Genomic DNA, 19,140 nt, shown 5'->3' with positions numbered 1-19,140 from the left:
TATAAAAACATTTTACAAACTTTTCTCTGTGAAATTGCCCTACCACTGACAACACCTAATATATATTTTTTCAGACTTTAGAATCTTGTATTTTTACTGATTTATTATTTATTTATATTTTATCTAACCCTATGTCAAACATGGAAATGTCAAACCATGAAATTCTTTTCATTTTGATGAAAATACAACAATGATATATTTCAGCAGCTCATTTCTGTAGTGACTTTCACTGATTTATTTTATTTTGCACAGTTAAAAAATACCTAAAATGACAGAAATAGATAGATATTCAGGGCAGGAAGAGGCAGAAAACTCATGAAGCTCATCTGAAGCCTCCACTTAAATGCAATTTTAAAAATGAACACATCGCACAAAATCAAAGAAACTCAAAGTTAAATAATTCTGAACATACAGTAACATTAAAAACATCAAAAACAGAGAAAAGTTTATGAATACCTGTGTGTCATATCTGTGATGGCTTTACTGGAATGATATGAAATGTAAAGCCAGCATGGACTAAACTATTTATCAGAGAGGCATCCAGTGCACTCTAGAGGAACATAGCAGTATTATTTAATCTTTGTATCATCAGTGATTTCAGACCTTTTCAGGGATGCTGAAGTGCCCCTAAATTCAATCTCAGCACCCCTGAAAACAGCAGCTGTCTGTCTTCAGTCTGTGCTCTAGCTTGAATGTTACCCAGCGTCTCAGTGAACCAGTCTCTGACCTTCTCATATGTTCCTTTTCATGACTTGGGAATTTGAAAAACAAATATCTAGAGGTCCTGTCTTCAACTTTCATAGAATAGTAATCCTTCCAGGTACCTGCATCATCCTCAGAACTGCATGACATTGCATTCAGCTCCAGATCTTTCCAGGAGGTGTTGCGGTTTGTTTGCACCTCCATCAAAATGGTGCATGACCCAAGCGAAGCACGCTTTGTCACTGCAGGCATCAGAAAAGTGAAGTTAATTTTCTTATTTCTTATCAAGCTACACCTGGGAGACATAAAACTGCCTCAAATGAGGTCCATTTAAGTTATGATGATCATCGAAAAGATGATGATAAGTCCTGATGGGTATTTACAGGGGCATAGTTCTGGATTTAGGGCCCCCAGAAAAAATATTACAAAGGGGCCCCCTTAACCAGCTAGGCAAGCAACAAATGTTGCTTCATTTTTACAAATATCTCTGCATTTTAATGTATTTTTGAACCAGAATTTCCCCATTTATGAGCAACATTTTTACAGTGGTTATATTAAATATACTTGCATTATTTCACAGCGACTACATCAATAGTAGCAGTATTTTATTTTATTCTATTTCATAAAAATGTCAGTATGTTGGCTAATTAGATTAGTTGCTTTTGATTTAATATTGGCACAAATTACTAAGAAATAGTAAATAAAAACACACTTTTCATTGCAGGCTTCTCAAGGACCCCTCCCTACTGTGGGCCCCGGTAATCAGCACCCTTTCACCCCCCTGTGCTACACCCCCTGTGCTACACCCCCCCCCCCCCCCCCCCGTGCTACACCCATGGGTATTTATACCTTAAGTTTGGGTATGTCCTTATCTGTTGTTCTCTGGATTTTGTTTCCTGAAAAGAGCTTCAAAACCGGCCTTGTTTTCTTTCAGATAAATGAGGAAAGACCTCATCTTGGTCTTTGCCTTGGACCTCATAGTTCCTGAAAGCGCCCCTGCCCCCAGCTCCAGCTCCAGCAGTGGGACAGTTTGAAGTGTCTATTGAACGCCTGTCACCATTCATACACCTGTTTTGTTGGGGTATGCTGATTGACACACAGACCCCGCCCCCTGCACTTGTCCTTTTATTGTAATTGGTCCGACTCTAATGTCTATGGAAATTCCCTCGCGCGACCCTTGGCTCACACCTGACCATCGCTAGTCAGCGGGAAAATGCGCGAGGCCTCAGGGGGACAGACGCCCAGCAGCCCGCCGCCGTGAGTCCAGCACGGTCCTTCAGCGACAGCTGCTTCCGTTAAGTTCGGTGTGACTCCAGACCAAGTCCCGGGAACAGGCGACAACATGCCGCGGTCTTTCCTGGTGAAGAAACATCAGAGCAGTAAGAAAGGCAGCTATGGAGGACTGAACTCCAAGGCTCAGGGTAAGACTCTCCACCGAGCACATCACTGACACAGAGGAGAACAGGAAGCTAACAACCGGGCAGAGAGAGGACTTTTACTCCAGCATTGTTTAGAGGAAAAAGAGACGAGGCATTCAGAAATATTAAAGTTCTTTCACATAGAGACTGCACTGCCATAATACAGACCCTGATAATTTACTCTTGTTCATCCTTCTATAGACACATGTGCTCACAGTTTATTAGTAAAACAGGTAAAGCCTCTGAAGTTTTCATTTTTTGGGCCCTTTGCTGCATAAAAACCAAGAATGTACTTTTATCTGACTTATTTTTTATAGTTCAGTATGTTCAATTTTCAAAGCTATTGTTTATAGAAATTAAAAAGCTGTTTAAATTATAAGTCTGGGTTTATTTTAGATATAAGGCCTAAAATAAGATCATTCTAATGTGCCTATTTGCCGTCATATCTTTTAGCTGACTAGAAAAGTACCACGTGTATTTTATCATTGGGGAAAGTTAAGTTTATCAGGGTGCTAACACAAATAACCTGTAAATGCTGTTCTGTTGTCTCTGTGGAGGCTTTCTATATTTGCCAGAAATATTTCCCTTGGCTAAAAACATCAGAGCTGACTCTGAACTCAGTGCACCCACCTAACATCCTCATGGATGTCAGATTGGTGCTGATGTCTTTTGGGTACTGAGCACATTAAAAGAAAGGCCTTTGGATCAGTCAGACAGATATTTAAAGAATTACAGCAGGGAACAGTTAGTGTGCTTTTTACTGAGTTTCACATTTATTATCATCACTTCCTCCGTATTCTTTTAAAATAGTTAAGACTTAAATAAAATAGTTCAGCCCTGAAGCAGACCGTGGTTTAAAATACTTTAGCCACATCAACAAATGTTTTAAATCAACCTCTTCATCGATGTTTCAACCATACATTTGGTATACCAGGATGTTTTTTAATAATATTTGAAGCTATTTGATTTGGATTAAAGCTGTTAAATGTTTAAACTGCCTCTGAAAACTGTTTAATAAAAATAACACTGCAAAAAGCAAAAGGAGAGTGTGGTCTGACCACAAACAAAAATGCGGTTTTGTGTTTAGCAGGTGCAAAATCCGTCCCCAAAGAGTTGCAGCTTTGTCCCGAGGTCCTTGAGAGACTAGAAGGGCCCCATTTAACAGCCTCAAGAGCCTATGTAGCGGCCTTCCAGGCTCCTCCTGACAAATCCCTCCTTCGACCTTTGTATTTGTTCCAATACAGCCCTTAAAGCGAGCTTGAGCCGTCCACCCTCCCCATCCCACTGTATTGATGAACTTCCATTAACATCAGAATGGGACCATGAAAGGAGAGATGGTAATAAGACTGAATCATACTCAGGCTCCAGAACATATACAGTGATGTAATGTTTGAAAACTTGGACAAACTGATTTACTTTCTAGGCTGAAAAGTGCACAAGATGGGGATGGCCTTTACAATATCATTGAAAGGAATAATGTGTATTTAAAGCAGGTTTTAGACTCATATTTGAACAACAAAAAAACTCTGTAATTTATTATCCTGTAAACCTGCCACTAATCCATTTCCTCTTAAAGTGGTAAAAAGACCCCTTCTGATTCAAAGTCATCTGTTCTGAGTTTTGCCAAAAAACACCTAGGACAAAGACACTGATACTAAAGTTGTTTTAAGACAAATACACACCTTGTTTGTGCGTTAGCTTATCAGAAAATACCACTAAATAAGCAAAAACAATTGTTTCGCATTTCTTCTCAGTTTTTAATTGACAAACTCAAATCAAAATTGTATTCAAACGATAAAGTCTTAAATTTGTAAAGAATTTAGTCGGTAGAGGACCTGAAAATGTTAGACGAATCTCATGCTGAGGGGGAAAGCAGACCATTAACACTAAAGCTGAAAAGCTGCCATGTGCTCTTCTGTCTTCAAATAAGCTTTAAAGGTCATTTATATTTTACCCTTTAAAGACTAGTTTATATTGGTCTCAGAGATCCCAGAACATGTCTGTGAAGTTTGTTGCTGAAAAAACAGTCTTGTATTGTACTTTTGCATGTCTAAAAACCCCTCTGTTTCGGCCCGGTTAGAACAAGCTGTATCTGTGTCTATGACTTTAAATGTTCCTGAGCTGTCTGACTCCACCCCTGACTCCGCCCACTCTGGAATGTGGCCCTTATCTTCCTCTCAGCTGAGAGGAGGATCAGGAGAGGAGGGCAGAACTTTCCTCCAAACGGGGAGGGCCAACAGAACCTGGAGGCGGGGCTAACTCCCCACATGGCATCATGAGGGGAAAATCTGAGAACGGATTGTTTCAGCACACATTTTCTGAAAGGTGGAGAAAGGGGGCGGGGGAGGGAATGGATTTTTCTGGTACTTGAGGGGATTGTGGACAGGCCAGTAATTTTGCATAATACGTCCCCTTTAAATAACAAATCTTTTATATGTTAGTTATGTGATGACATGGTTGTGGGTTACTAGGGCTTTTGAATGCCTTCAGGCCTCATCCATAATTGCCTCTAGAGTCTATGGGTATTTAGCGACTCTGTTGTTTACAGAGTACATTACCCTCTACAACAGAGGTTCTCGACTGGTCTAGCTCTAGGACCCAGTGACACCTCCTAATGACAAATCCAGACCATAGTGTCTACTTCTTTTAATCATACTCAAATGTTTCTAATGGAAAAAGGAACAGTTTAGAGGAGATGGAACTAAAGATGTAATATAAAGAGATGAAGATTTTTATTTTAAAACAAAAGCACACCATAGACGTTTTGTCAGTTGAAACAGTTGAAGTTTGCATACACTGTATATGACACATAACCCTTTTTTGTTTATTTGTTGTTTTTTGCTGCAGAAGGGACAGGTGCACTTTACAAAATAGATGGCATCATGAGGAAAGAACATTATGTAGAAAAATTGAAGCAACATCTCAAGACATCAGCCAGGAAGTTAAAGCTTGGGCTCCAGTGGGTCTTCAGAATAGACCAGGACCCTTAGCATACCACCACAATAGTTACAGAGTGGCAACAAAAGGAAAACAAAGTCAGTGTTCTGGGTGGCCATCACAAAGTCCTGATCTCAATCCTGAGAAAACTTGTGGCAGAGATGAAGAGGCGTGTGCAAGCAAGGCATCCTACAAACTAGGGCTGCAACTAATCATCATTTTTTATGTCGACTAATCTATCAATAAATTTCTGATTAGTCAACTGATCACGGTTATTTGGCATACTATTTTGGATCCCCATTTTACGTAAATAGTAGCTATTGAAATAGTAGCAGTTCACCTGCCTTGCAGGTTACAAATAACTAAAGGATGGCTTTCTTTAAAGTGACTGGTATGTCCATAAAAGTAAATAAAGCAAATTGCCCATCCAAAGTCCAACAGTACACATAAAGCTTAATGTAAACAAATTAAACTTCCAGCCCAAGTGACTGAACAATAGATTAGAATTTCCCTAAATTACAGTGCAGGAACAGCATGTCAACATGTTCTGGTGTGAGGCTGGCTCTCTTCTTTGAGTAGTGAACTGCAAGTACAGAAGAGTTTTTACCGGTCGGTATTTGATTTTACCAATATCAAAAACAACAATACGATTAGTCGACCCTTGAATTTCCGTGTCGACAAATTTTCATAGTCGACGTAATCGATTATGGCGACTAATTGTTGCAGCCCTACTACAAACCTGACTCGGATCAGTTCTGTCAGGAGGAATGGAACTAAATTCCAACAACTCTGAGAGAAGCTTGTGGAAACACAAAATGTTTGACCCAAGTCATACAGTTTTAAGGCAATGCTACCAAATACTAATGACATGGATGTAAATTTCTGACTTTGGAGAAAGTCATGAAATTATCCCAATCATTATTCTGGCATTTAGAAAATAGAAATAATTTTGGTATTCCTAACTGAGCTAAAACAGGAAAAAAATGAGTCTGATTTAATGTCCAACAGGGAAACAAAAAGGTTATGTGTCTTTTTATACAGTGTATGTCAACTTCTGGTTTCAACTGTATTTTTCAAGACACACATCCGTGATCCACCAACCGTATTAGCACTGTATCGATATCGGCAGATATTAGCTTTAAAAGTGAATAATTGGTTTTGGCAGATGTGAAAATATCTGCAGATATTTGCATGTATATATTCTGACTATGAAAATTCGCCCATTTACCAGCTGTAAATATGCAAACAAGTTTACAGAGTTGTAGGCTGGACCAACAGACTTCTGTTCATCTCTCTATTCATCTTCATTGCTTATATACTCTAGTACAGTGTTAACTAAACACATGGCTCTTTTGTTTCCTAATTTAAATATTATTCCCCCAGAAATCCTTTAAAAAGGAAACCTTTGACCTCAGGAGTTATCCATTGCAAGTCACAATTCAGTTTATTTCCCACAATTATCCAGTAGGCTTTAATTGTAAAACTTAATTGTTAAACTTTATTTTCTGTCTGTATATGTTTTATAGCCCTAATTTGCAATATTTTGCCCCTTTTGAAATTTTTTTTTTTGCCAATTTTAATCAATTTCTGCCACTTTTTGCCCATTTTTGTCATTTTTATCCTGTCTTTACCCGTTTTTGCCCTCCTTTTTGCTATTTGCAATTTTTTCCCTCATTGCCATTTTCTTCCAATTGTCACACATTTAAGCTGCCTTTTGCTATTAAAGTACCTCTTTTTGCTGATTTCTCCACCATTTGCTGCTTTTAGCCCATTTTAGTCACTTTTCACTCATTTTTTGATCATTTTTTTCCACTTCTAGCTCAATTATTTGTCACTTTTCACCAATTTTCACCACTTTCTGCCCTTTTTGTACTGCTTTTTCTCCCCATCTTTCCACTTTTCAACCAGTTTTTGCTGCTTTTGGCAATCTTTGCCACTTTTAAAGGGGACATATTATACAAAAATCACTTTATAAGGCTTTTCTAACAAAAATATGTGCCCACACTCCCATCAGGTAACAGGAACCCCCCCCCACTTTTCAGGAAATGTGTGTTGAAACAACGTTCTCAGATTTTCCCCTCATGATGTCATGTGGGGAGTAAGCACTGCCCCCCAGGGTTTATTGGCCCCCCTGCTTGAAAGAAAACGGGGAAAGTTCCACCCTCCTCAGCTGAGAAGAGTATCAAGAGAGCCACAACCATTAAGCCACATCCGTTTCCTGAGTTGGGCAGAGTCAGACAGCACGTTCTGAGCAGGGCTGAAACAGAGGGATTTTTAGACATGCAAAAATACAATACTAGAGTTTTTTCAGCAACAGACTTCACAGGCATGTTTTGGGGACCTCTGAGACCAATAAAAACTTGTCTTAAAAGGTTAAAATATGTGACCTTTAACTTTTTTTTTTCTTTTTTGCCACTTTAACCCATTTCTGCCACTTTTTACCACTTAGATTGTGGCTCTTGCAAAGGTAACTTCCAAGAGTTTGGCTGTTTTGTTGGGCAGGGTGGAGTAACACTGCTCTAGTGTGTTTTAGGGACTAAAATGTGTGAATTTGTTGATCCTGAAACTTTAAAGTGTGTGTTTAAAAGGGCTGAAGATTTAGGTTTTAACTACATTTAAATATCGGGCTCTATCTTGGCTAAAAACTTTCAGCTGATCTGTTATCAGCATCAATCCCATATCATGAATTCCTACCTTTCAGTCCTGACCCACCAGTTTAAAACCACGGCTCTGGAGATCAACAACGAAAAGACCAAGTGAAGGCCCAGTTGGTGAACATGGCAGCACATAAAGCAGTATCTTAAGTTTGTAGAGACTGAAACCAGAGCTAAAAGAGGACTGATGTTATCCAGGTTACCACGTACTACCCTCAAAAAGTATATTTTCAATCCTCCAAATAGGGACACTTAAATTTTGTCAAACCCACACGTATGAGCTCATAGTAAGTGATTTTTTTTTCACTATAGAAGTGTGATAGCATCTTCCAACATCAACTCAAACTTTAAAAAATGCAATTAATCAACAACAGTAAACAAAAAAGGCTTTTGTTGGAGAGTTTGGAGACCTGCACTGACCACTGACCATTCTTCAGGCCTATCAGCTTTTAAAAATTTAATATGAATACCATTACTGTAATAATAATAGTAACGATAGTAATATTAGTAACAGTAGTAGTAGTAGTAGTAGTAGTAGTAGTAGCAGCAGCAGCAGCAGCAGCAGGGGTGCCATTTTACAAAAACAAATTGGGCCTGAAAATACACTATGGCCATTTTAACTTAAACTACAACAACCCACCCCCAAAAAAGCTGTTTTTACTTAAAAAAGCTGTTTTGAACAAGGTATAATCAATCCATTCTTTATGGATGTATAACTTGAGGTTCTTTGACAGGTGCCCTACTGAGCAGCCTTTTTAAGTGGCATGTTTTGGCTATTTTCTCTGTTTCCATTGGGACAGGCTTTGTTAAAAAAAAAAAAAAGGACATATTGGCATTTTATTTATTTTTGTCAGGAACCAGAGCCTGAAAACGGGACTGTCCCTTGTAAATTGGGATATATGGTCACCCTACCTTAAGGGCCAAATGTGTAACTGATTCACCATCATCTTCTTGCCAAAAGAAGAATCAATTTTAGAAAAGTGCAAATGTTCTTCATGTGGATCTCTAGACGAATGATCATAACCTCCAACAGCAGCACCTCAGAAACTAAAATGCCAAATGTGTGCTGAATTCACAGAGAGCTCCAGGGACATGCACAAAGACCCTCAACAGCAGAATTACAACCTCACACAGCATTATCGTCCAGCTTCAAGCCCCTGCCTACAACAGAGATCCCAGTTTCTCCCCTCCTCTCCTCATGAAGCAGAACGATTGCAGCCTTCATCCTTGAAAGAAGCCTCCCCCCTCTCCTTCTCAGGCTACTCTTCTGAAGCTAACAGAAGAAGCGCTGCAGAAGCCTGCAAACAGGTCGAACCCTGTTCCAAGGTGGGCCTGGAAATCCAGCGTGTCATAGGAGACTACAGAAGGAGAGAGAGCATCCTCCCTCCATCCCTCCCTCTCCTGGCCCTCTTTCCAGTCGTCCCTCCGAGCAGCAGCCAGGAAAACTTTGAGTGTTTGGACTGTCATGAGGGGCACTTGAGCTTCTCAGGCCTGGACAGACACAAACAGCTTCACTGTGATTGGAGCAGTAAGAAGTCCTTCAGCTGTAAGTATTGTGAGAAGGAGTACGTCAGTCTGGGAGCACTCAAGATGCATATCAGGACACACACGCTGCCGTGTGTGTGTAAACTCTGTGGAAAGGCGTTCTCCAGACCCTGGCTGCTTCAGGGGCACATCAGAACACACACAGGTCAGTAAAATACACACATTAACACTTTTTAAAAACTTTTAATCTTATTTTGGCTGTGGCTATGGTGGTCAGGGGAACCTCAGTGCAGTAAAATTTAGGAGAAACTGCATTTAGACACAATAAGAGAAATAAAAACATCTTCATCAAGGGCATTTACAGACAGAACAACCAAATAAAGACAATGAAGCCAACATATGAAGCAGAATTTCATAAAGGATAACAATACCTGGGGTGTTTTCAGGAGACCTAAATGTGATAAAAACAGATATGGGAGTCTGTATGCTTATTACTAAGGTGATCGATAACAGATATTTGGAACCAGTATGCATCTGAAGTAAAATGAGCCATTCCAGCTAAGCCAAACAGTTCACTTCATGGTGCATATCACCCATTGCATAGCCCCCTAGCACCAGACTGACCTGAATCTCTGTGCTCTTTCTGCAGGGGAGAAACCATTCTCATGCTTCCGCTGCAGCAGGGCTTTTGCCGACCGATCCAACCTGCGAGCTCACCTCCAAACACACTCCGAAGTAAAAAAGTACCAGTGCTCAAGCTGCTTCAAGACATTCTCCAGGATCTCACTGTTAGCCAAGCACCAAGAGGCTGGCTGCCCACTGTGCTAACATCCTGTGAAATCAAACATCTCTGTGTTTGCTGAACAACGTATTTGGGTAGTCAGAAAACATGCATAATATGGTGTGTGGATCACTGCTTCTGAGATGAGATTTGACGACAGTCTTTTATTTTTGGTTTCACAAAGGCACCTGGAAGTGTGCTTTAAAATCTTTAATTTCCTTCAAGAACCTGCTCATTTTCATGTGAACACAGGAATGCCCACAGACTCTAGAAAAGTAGTTCTCAGTTGGCAGGTCTGGACCCAGAAATGGTCACAGAGCTGTTTTTCAGTTGGTAGAGAATGTGTGCTGCAAAAACTCTTTGGTGTACAGAAGCCCTGAGCAGACATACACATGTGCATTTTATTTTACCCAGTTTTGCAGAAATAGCCAATAATTTTGGCCAAGATTTTGACTTATCTCGTTATCTTGGAATAACAAAGAAGTTCTTCCATGATGATGTGCTAATTCATGTGTCCTTAATCCTAACCTTAGCCTTAGCTCACTCCAAATAATCGCACATTACCTTGGTTAACATAAATAGTTTACAGTTTAATGAACAACTTGGGCTGCAGTTGTCTGTTGGCCAAAGAACAAAAATATGAGGACTAAAGCCAAAAACACACTGGTGCTGTAGCATCGTGTAGCATTCGACGAAGTAACTCAATCGTCCTTTGCACACATAAGCGCAGCAGTGCATCAACGGTGAAACTTTCCACCAGCCACTGCCAGGCCAGGCGCTTGATCCAAGTCGAGAGCCATGGTACTTCATCAGCAGGCATGACCTCCCTCTTATACCACACGTAAAACAATAGATGGCGCAAAAACAACTTCTCCTGTGCTCTCAAACAGCTGCCACTCAGATAAAACAGCAGTTCTCTCATAAAAGCACATGCAAGGAACAGAACAGTGGCGTGAATTGCTGTGGCATGGCGGATTGGATCACATGGCTGCCACAGTGTAGGTTTGTGCATGGAAAGTAACGGGGCTGATCATTTGGAGCATAGACTGTAAAAAGAATTGGACTAAGCCTGTGTGACGTCAACCATCTGATTACAGTAAGCGGACTCAAACTGCTTTTGAAGCAGCCTCCATATTGATATTGCTGTTTTAGCAGAACTTTGGATCACCCGTGCCCGTCCACTAACTCGACTTCAGCTGGCTAGCTAGCATTATGGTTGACAGAAAGGTAGCGTCTGCCTGTCAAGCTATCTGTCAACCATATGAGACTGGCCAATCAGTGCACAGTGAGGTTTTTCCTAAATATAATCTAAGCCATTGTGGTAAAAAAATAAAATCACCCCCCTGTACAGTAGGAGGACATGAAGACATTAGCTAATGAGACACCAGTTTATTTCAGGTGTAAAAAACAGCTTTTTTTAACACGTGTTGTGTGACTTCCAGTATTCCTGCAGCCAGCCTCAAGTGGAAACTCGCTGTATTGCAATTTTTTGCACTTCCACATTGGCTTCATTTTTGAGGACCAGAGGTTGCTGCTTTGTTTGTAGGCACATCGAAAGCTGCCAGTGTGTTTTGGGCTCATGTTGATAAGATGATATGATGAGCCAACGCTCTGCAGATTAAATCGTCCATAATGTTAGCAACAAGCTAACTTACAGTAACATTGCATTTCAGAGTTTGCTGCAAAGTGAAGTTTTACATGTTGGCAACATCATAAATTAGGTTATATATACCTGTGACTTTGTTTCCTTACTTTAGAGCAAATGTGGACATTCTTGTTGGTTTTCTTTACTATGAGCTGACTGTGTCTATCAAATAGCTCAATCCAAAAGAGACACTTTGTTGTTTTTATGTGAGGTTAAAAGAGCAGGATAAAAACACTTCCTTCTCTAGAGTCACAGGATACCTCATAGCAGTGTAACCTTTACCCTGTGCACATCATTTGACCATTTTTCTAGGATATAACGGTATAGATGTCATTAAAACAGCAAGAAAGTCAACACTTTTCTGTGTAGGTCTATGGGCGTGATGTGATTGGCTCACAGGGTTGGAGGATGGAGCTTAATGATAGGTCAATTTCTCAAGATCTCTAGTAAAAACATCCATGAAATCACAGGAAACCAGTTCTTACAGGGAGATGCACCATGTATGTCCTTCAGGGCCTCTGTTAGCATGTATAAACATGTCTGTTTTGTCCGGTGTATGTTTTGCTCCAGCTAAAGTCCAAACTGTTATGTTTTTCTCTGAATAAATTTGGGAGTTTTAACATTTTCAGAAATTTTGTTTACCAGTTCACATTTTAGAGGCAGTGGTGTGTCCTGAGGGTCACAGCATTAGAAGATATAAAACACTGTTTCAGAGGAAGAAATGTATACCAGTTAATGCACATTCCCACAGAACAAAAATAATAAATCAGACTGCTCTAGCAATGGATAAGCAATGTTTTTCCAATTATTGTTAGCAGAAATGCTAATGGTCCCTTTACTCATTTGTAAACTGAGAATCTTCAAGTTTCCAACAATTGAGCAAAATATTTGGTTTTCTCTCGTCTTCTTTGAGCCCTGACTAAAAAAAAATTTATAAAACTTTTAGTGGTTCTTTTATTTCTTTAATTCACAGAAATCTTTCAACAGGAAGTTTCAGGAAGAGCTGTAAGCAGGAGGGTAAGGGCAGTTGCCCCTGAAGATAATCAGTTTGAACCCTGACTGGGACTACCCACAATGCAACTGGATGTCTAAAATAACTGAAGAGCCACACTGAAAGCTTGTCTTGGCAGAAAATGTTTTATGACAAAAACCTGGACTTAAAATAATTAAATTACATGTAAATTTTCCATGTATTTTATCGCATTAGTTTAAGGTGAAATGCTACATTAAAGGAATGCTTGAAACCTTGTTGGAAGAGCTTGAAAGAATGAGGTAATTTGGGTCATATTTTATTGAATTAGAGTTATGCCAACTTTGCTGATAAAGGTTACGTGTTAATTTAATTAGTAAATGTAAGCGCAAGTTGACCTTTCACATAAAATTCATTAGCGCTGTTGCCTCACAGCAACAAGGTCCCTGGTTTGCTTCCTGGTCAGGACCTTTCTGTGCAGAGTTTGCATGTTCTCCCCGTGCATGCGTGGGCTCTGGCTGCGTATTCTGGCTTCCTACCACCACCAAAAACATGCTCATTAGGCTAACTGGTGACTCTAAATTGGCCGTGGGTGTGAATGTGAGTGTGCCTGGTTGTCTGTCTCTATATGTAAGCCCTGCAATTGACCAGTCCAGGGGGTACCCCACCTCTCAATGACAGCTGGGATAGGCTCCAGCCCCCCTGCAACCCCCAATGGGATAAGCGGTATAGAAATGGATGGATGGAATTTAGATAAAAAGGAGGGCTGGACAATTAATTGCAAATTAGATTAAACTGCAATATGGCCTGCTGCAATTTACAAATCGCAGAAGTTGCAATATTTCTTTAACTTGATATATGTCAAAATACCTTAATCAGAACAAGTCATGTAAAAATCATAACCCCCTACAACAGCCGTCCCCAAATGGTGGCCCCTGGGCCAGATCCGGCCTGCCAGACCAAATACCCTGGCCCACACTGAGTCACTTTAAAACATTAAACAAAGAGGAAAAAGCATGAAATAAAGGCCTCAATATGAACCACACTTGCTGACTCCTATTTTGAGCTTATGCTACACCATGCTCTTGATACTTCCTCTTGACACTTAACCCTTTTATGTGTTTACGTGCTCTTTGCTCCCAGACCAGCCAAACAGACCAGCTAGCAAAAAATTTAAGTCACAGATGTTCTGCAGCCGTTCTTAGCCAAAAACAACACGGCCAGCTTGAATAGGCTTAAAGCTGACCAGGGAAAACTGTCCATTTAAATCTGACTGGACTGAGCAGATTTTTAAAGCACCCTACATACTTCCGGTTTAATCCCAGTTTGCTGTGAATTGCAAATGTAAAATCCACATGCAACTTTACATTAAACTGTTGTATTGTGGGCTAATATTGCGCATTTTTCTGGTTTGTAACTTAACATCAGTAATAATTTATATTCACTTGTGATTTTAGAAGAAACAAAATCTGTGCATACCAAAAAAGTTGAATGGCATCATGGGTGGGAAAAAAATCTGACCTCTGGCCCTTGGTTTCCATTCCTTAAGATATTTAGGCCCTTGGGAAAACTAATTGGGGAACCCTGCCCTACAATAAAGTAACTGATAACAAATCTGAAATATGAGCAAAAATAATTGATTAAGCTTAGTGTTAGTTCACCAGCTGATACCAATTATCACCTCCCAGCTTTCACAGCCAATCACAGCTCTTTCTCCCAACACAGCAGTGTATCTAAATATGACATACTCCTCACTCATCCTTGCTTGCGGTAATGCTGATGCACCATGCTGCTGCTGGCAATGCTTTACCTCCTCCACCCCAGCCACCTCCTTTATAGCTTATAGCTTGTTGCACCCTCACATTCAGTTTCATGTTGCTATGGATAAAATACCTCTGAAATAATTTCTTTGCTTTCAGTGTGCATTGTCATAAAGGTATCCATCCATTTGGGGGTTTCTAGCTATGCACTCTCTGGAAGGGAACATATTTTAAGCAGAACCTTCTCTGCCAAGAAAAACTGTGTATCAATTTTTTAATAAAATGGTTTAATGTATGATAAGTGTTCTTAGCTGATTGTAAGGTATGAAATAGAATGATTTATTGAATTTGTTGAAAAATACACAAGATGAGAAACCTAATAGTTAATCACCTATTAAATTGCAATATTGGGGAAAAAAAATTGAAATTAGATTATTTTGCAAATCATTCAGCCCTAATACACATTAAAGAAGTTTTATTTTCCCTGAGTGGGAAGCAACAAACTCTGTTATGTACTTTTATTTTGCTCCACTGTAGCTGCTAGAATGAGCAAATTTAAACAACAAACAAAAACACCAGCATTGGCTGTTGCCTGGTGATAATTCCCATCCTTGCTGAATCATAAGACAGCAACATATAGATCACTGATCATCAACTGGCGGCCAGGGGGCCACATCAGGCCCCCCAAAGCTTCCTGTCCGGCCCCCAAAAGATCATTAAATTCAGAAAAGGAAGAAAAGAAGATTTTAAGAGTATCCTTTTGCTTTAAATGTCTGCAGCTGTTAAATCCATCCCACAAACAATTAATATTGAAATAGTTTTAGAATGACTAACCATTTGATCTGTTTTTACAGAAATTTACTGTCAAAATTAGTCGATATTTTAAAAATGGTTAAGGTTGGCAGAAGTCCTGCCAAAATTGGCAGAAAACGTGAAAAGAGGTTAAAATGTGTCAAAAAGTTGCAAAGGAGGAAAATGGGCAAAGTGGTTTAAAGGGGGTTAAAATCTTTCAAAAATTGGGTTAATGAGGCAAAAAAAGTATCAACAAAGGGTTAAAAGTGGAAAAAAATGTTTTAGAGTTGCAAAAATTGTTGAAAAAAGTAATAAAGAGGGGTTAAATAGTGGCAAAAATAGAAGAAAAGTGGCAAAAATGGATAAAAGAGTGGCACAAAGGGGATAAAACATGCAGGAAATGTGGTTTAAAAGGGGTTAAAATTATGCAAAAATTGGGTTTAAGAGGCAAAAAGTATCAAAAAGGGGTTAAAAGTGTCAAAATGGGTTAATATTGGTGCTATAAGACAATAAGGGAGGGCCCATTGTCTTGGATTTTCAGGGGTCAAGCCAATCCTGTTGTCAGGTCTGTCTTATTTGTGGCCTGCTGCATTATAGATAATAGGGATAGATCTCACTGGTAATGACTCAAACTGCCCTGTAGTTTAAAGGAAAATACAAATACTACTGCAATAATACTTCAATCAGACCAAAATATTTGTTTAATTTTTGTGTATTTGAAAGTCTGGCCCCCAGAGTTTTTGTTGAGACTGGCCCTTGTGCAGATGTACTTGATGAACACTGATATAGATTATTTATTTATTAGCACAGTGTAGGCCAGAACTGTAGATTATATTCTGGTGGGTTACTGTGTGGAGTTTAATGAAATGATGATCGCAGTTTTCCATCAGCAGCAGAGATTCTTGCCCAGTTGTCACAAGGCTGCAAACACTTGCCCTGCCCTGCACCTGTAGCATGAGTCTGAGCACCTGTTGTTTGCCCACCAGAACGGTTCTGTGGTGATGTAATGGAATGCTATGAATAGTAACTGTCTGTGGAACAAGGTCTAAATATTCCTGACCAGTCAGCCAGGTTCATTTTCAACACATACAGAAGCTATTCTGACTCTCTGCAGGCCTATAAATACATGGAAAGCTGTATTATTAGGCTGGAGGGCAGCTCTCCATCTTACTGTGTGTCAGTAATACAAGACAGCACTGACCAATTTAGCTGCTGTCAAGACATGAAGGCTATTTTTAGGTTACAATATTAGGCCAGCAGATACAGTAGAAACTGGTGAGCATTTATCTGTGGGTGTGGGTCTATTTGTGTCTCTGTGATAGCTGGTCCTAATAGACACATTGACAATCAGATTACGCTGGTATTTTCCACAGTGAGCCTGAGTGTTTCCATAAAGTCTCTAACCACTGACTCTGATGCCCACAAATGACACTGGATTAAACCTGGTACCAAGACATCTGCCAATGTGAGGCAAAGGATGAGTACTAGAGTGGTGTTTTTTCAGAGCAACATAATAGATTTATTTACATATATATACATCGATAAAGTTACTTAGAAATTATTTCATTTGTGTGTAAAATTAAAATCAATATGGAGAAATGGCTGCATGCCTTCATTTGTTCCCATCTTGACTTCTGTAATTCTCTTTAGTCCAGTATTGTTTAAAAAGCTCATTCTTAGCTCCAACTGAAGACTGTGGTTCAGCAGGTAGTGATGGTTGTCTTGCAACCAGACGGTCATGGGTTTGATCCCAAGCTCTTACAGTCTAATGTCTTGGGCAAGACTCCAGTTCACTTTATTGATTTATTGAATGCAGCTGAATGGGATTAGCTAATACTGATGGCCAGTTCTCCACAGAAATCTATGCCATTAGTGAATTAATGTGTGATTTGGGGGTTTAAAAGTGTTTTGAGTAGTAATTAATTGAGTCTAAAAATGGCGATTTGGACATATTTTGTTATTATTATAAAATAGTCAGGAAATGCCATAAGTCTGAAAGCTTTGGTCCCTTTTCCCAGGAGTACTTGAACTTGACTTTTCAGCACCTGGTTAATAATTATTGTTCTCAGCTCAGCTCTCTGTCAGCGTCGGAATTTTTTAGATTGAGCAAACTTTCGAGGAGTTACAGTGTTGAGAATCTGTGTAGCGGTCACGCGATACTTCTGGTGTTTTGCTATGAATGCCCACGTCATATGGTTGTGAGTACCGTAATGAACCATATATGTGCACATGCCCACAATTCTTAGCTTTCCAACACAACACAGAATTTTTCTGATCGGACAAACTTTGACAGAGTTATGGTAATACAGTAATACTCTGGACATAAAAAACACAGCGCCGGCGCTAGCTCAGTAGGTAAAGGGTTAAGCAGCTGTGTGTTTAATGTTTGCTTGCATTTCTCCCTCCCTTTAGCGTTTACCTGGAGCCTTCGATAAGTCCTGGCCCCTACTTGTCCCACGATCCGTTCTTTATATTCTGTTTGTTTGTAAAATAATAGTTATGAATGCATGCTTTTGCCACCAATATTTCCAAACACACATTTGCGACCCAATTAAACGACTTCATGACCCACTTTTGGGTCCTGACCCACCAGTTGAGAACCACTGGAGTAGATACAGAAGGAGGGTGGTGGTTAATAGTGGTATAGTACAGGGTATACGCAGGTATATGGAGTACAGCCACTTCTAAATCCTCTCTCCTATGAGGCCAAAAGCATCATAAAAGTAATCTGATTACAATGGTGCACAGCATACCCACAGCTCTGCAGAGGAACATGGAAAAGTTCACTAAAAGTTGTGTAGTTTCCTCTGCTGGCCAGTAGTGATCATAACATTTGTTTGGCTGTAAATTATTTTATTTTTATCAGAATGATACTTCGTCTCTGAAGACAAGCACCAGAACATAAATAATATTAAAGGCTCTTTATATGTAAACTAAATATGAATAACGGTCTTACTTGTCTTTGTTTATAACATAATGGGGTAATAATGGGCCGCTTAAAATGTGGAGGAGTTTACTCATTTCTCCAGGCACCACCACACCATCAGGATGAAGGATCATAAATCAGTGTGGGATATTTAAAGAACTTCAACTTCATCATTCAAACTTTAAAACTGATGATTAGGCCACAACAAAACTAGTGTCTGATAATGAAAGTAAATGATAGCATCAATGATAACAAAGGACAGTTTCATGACAAAATAATCAAATCTGTATTTGCATTAATAACAGCTGTGATCTCGAGATCAGGTCCAAAAAAGAACAGGTCCAGGCTGTGATCTTTGTCCAACTGTCTACAAAGAGCCACCCTGAGCTCAGTGCTAAGATTCATGCAGCACAGTTACAGTGCTAAGGACAGGGCTGTTGCTGTATGTGGAATATGCAAAGGCATAAGACCCCACAAGCCACTAGGGGACCCCAGAGCTGAAAGTTCCACCTCATCTCAATTAAATGCTAGTTAGCTGGATAGGATCTGCACGCTCATAAACCCAGCTTTAGTGTTTTCTTCATGAAAGTTGGCTAGAATAAAATTAACATGTTACATGTGACTGGGCTGTGCTGTAAAAGCCTGAGTTGTGTTCTTGCTTCAAAATTTAAAGTGAACATCTTTTAAAAACACACAATATCTATGTTTTATTGACATACAGAGAATTGTTGTTTTCCTCTTACTCTGATTTTTTATCAGTTATTTTGCTTTAGTGTCTCTACTTAAGATGTTTAATTTTGGTATGGGAGGTTATCATGACTGTAACCTGGTTTGTTTGTGAAGTGTAACACATTGTCTAACCTTGCAAAGCAGATGGATACGCCCGTTTCCATGTTTCTCAATGGTTAATCCATCTTGCAAAGCTCCCATCTGAACCGTTTGGGCCCGGTTAGAAAGTGATAAGACCAATAAGCAATGAGGGGCAGTACTTTCAGGCGCGGCGGAGTGATGTAAGCAAGCAGCAACAAGAGGCCGGTGCAATTATGGTGGAAGATATTAGCATGGATGCT

General features: G+C 39.7%; 1 protein-coding gene across 1 annotated transcript; it reads left to right on the top strand.

Annotated features, from left to right (window-relative positions):
* The first annotated feature begins 1,896 nt into the window (after positions 1-1,896).
* Positions 1,897-12,449, top strand: LOC121510916 (protein snail homolog Sna-like). Its single transcript, XM_041789290.1, has 3 exons — positions 1,897-2,123; positions 8,790-9,401; positions 9,846-12,449. Exons 1-3 carry the CDS (start codon positions 2,045-2,047, stop codon positions 10,022-10,024), a joined length of 870 nt encoding a protein of 289 aa, XP_041645224.1. The 5' UTR covers positions 1,897-2,044; the 3' UTR covers positions 10,025-12,449.
* The last annotated feature ends 6,691 nt before the right edge of the window (positions 12,450-19,140 follow it).

This window comes from Cheilinus undulatus, linkage group 6 (assembly GCF_018320785.1).
Source record: "Cheilinus undulatus linkage group 6, ASM1832078v1, whole genome shotgun sequence".
In the NCBI taxonomy this organism is placed as follows: Eukaryota; Metazoa; Chordata; class Actinopteri; order Labriformes; family Labridae; genus Cheilinus; species Cheilinus undulatus.
This window is presented reverse-complemented; position numbering and strand designations above follow the sequence as displayed.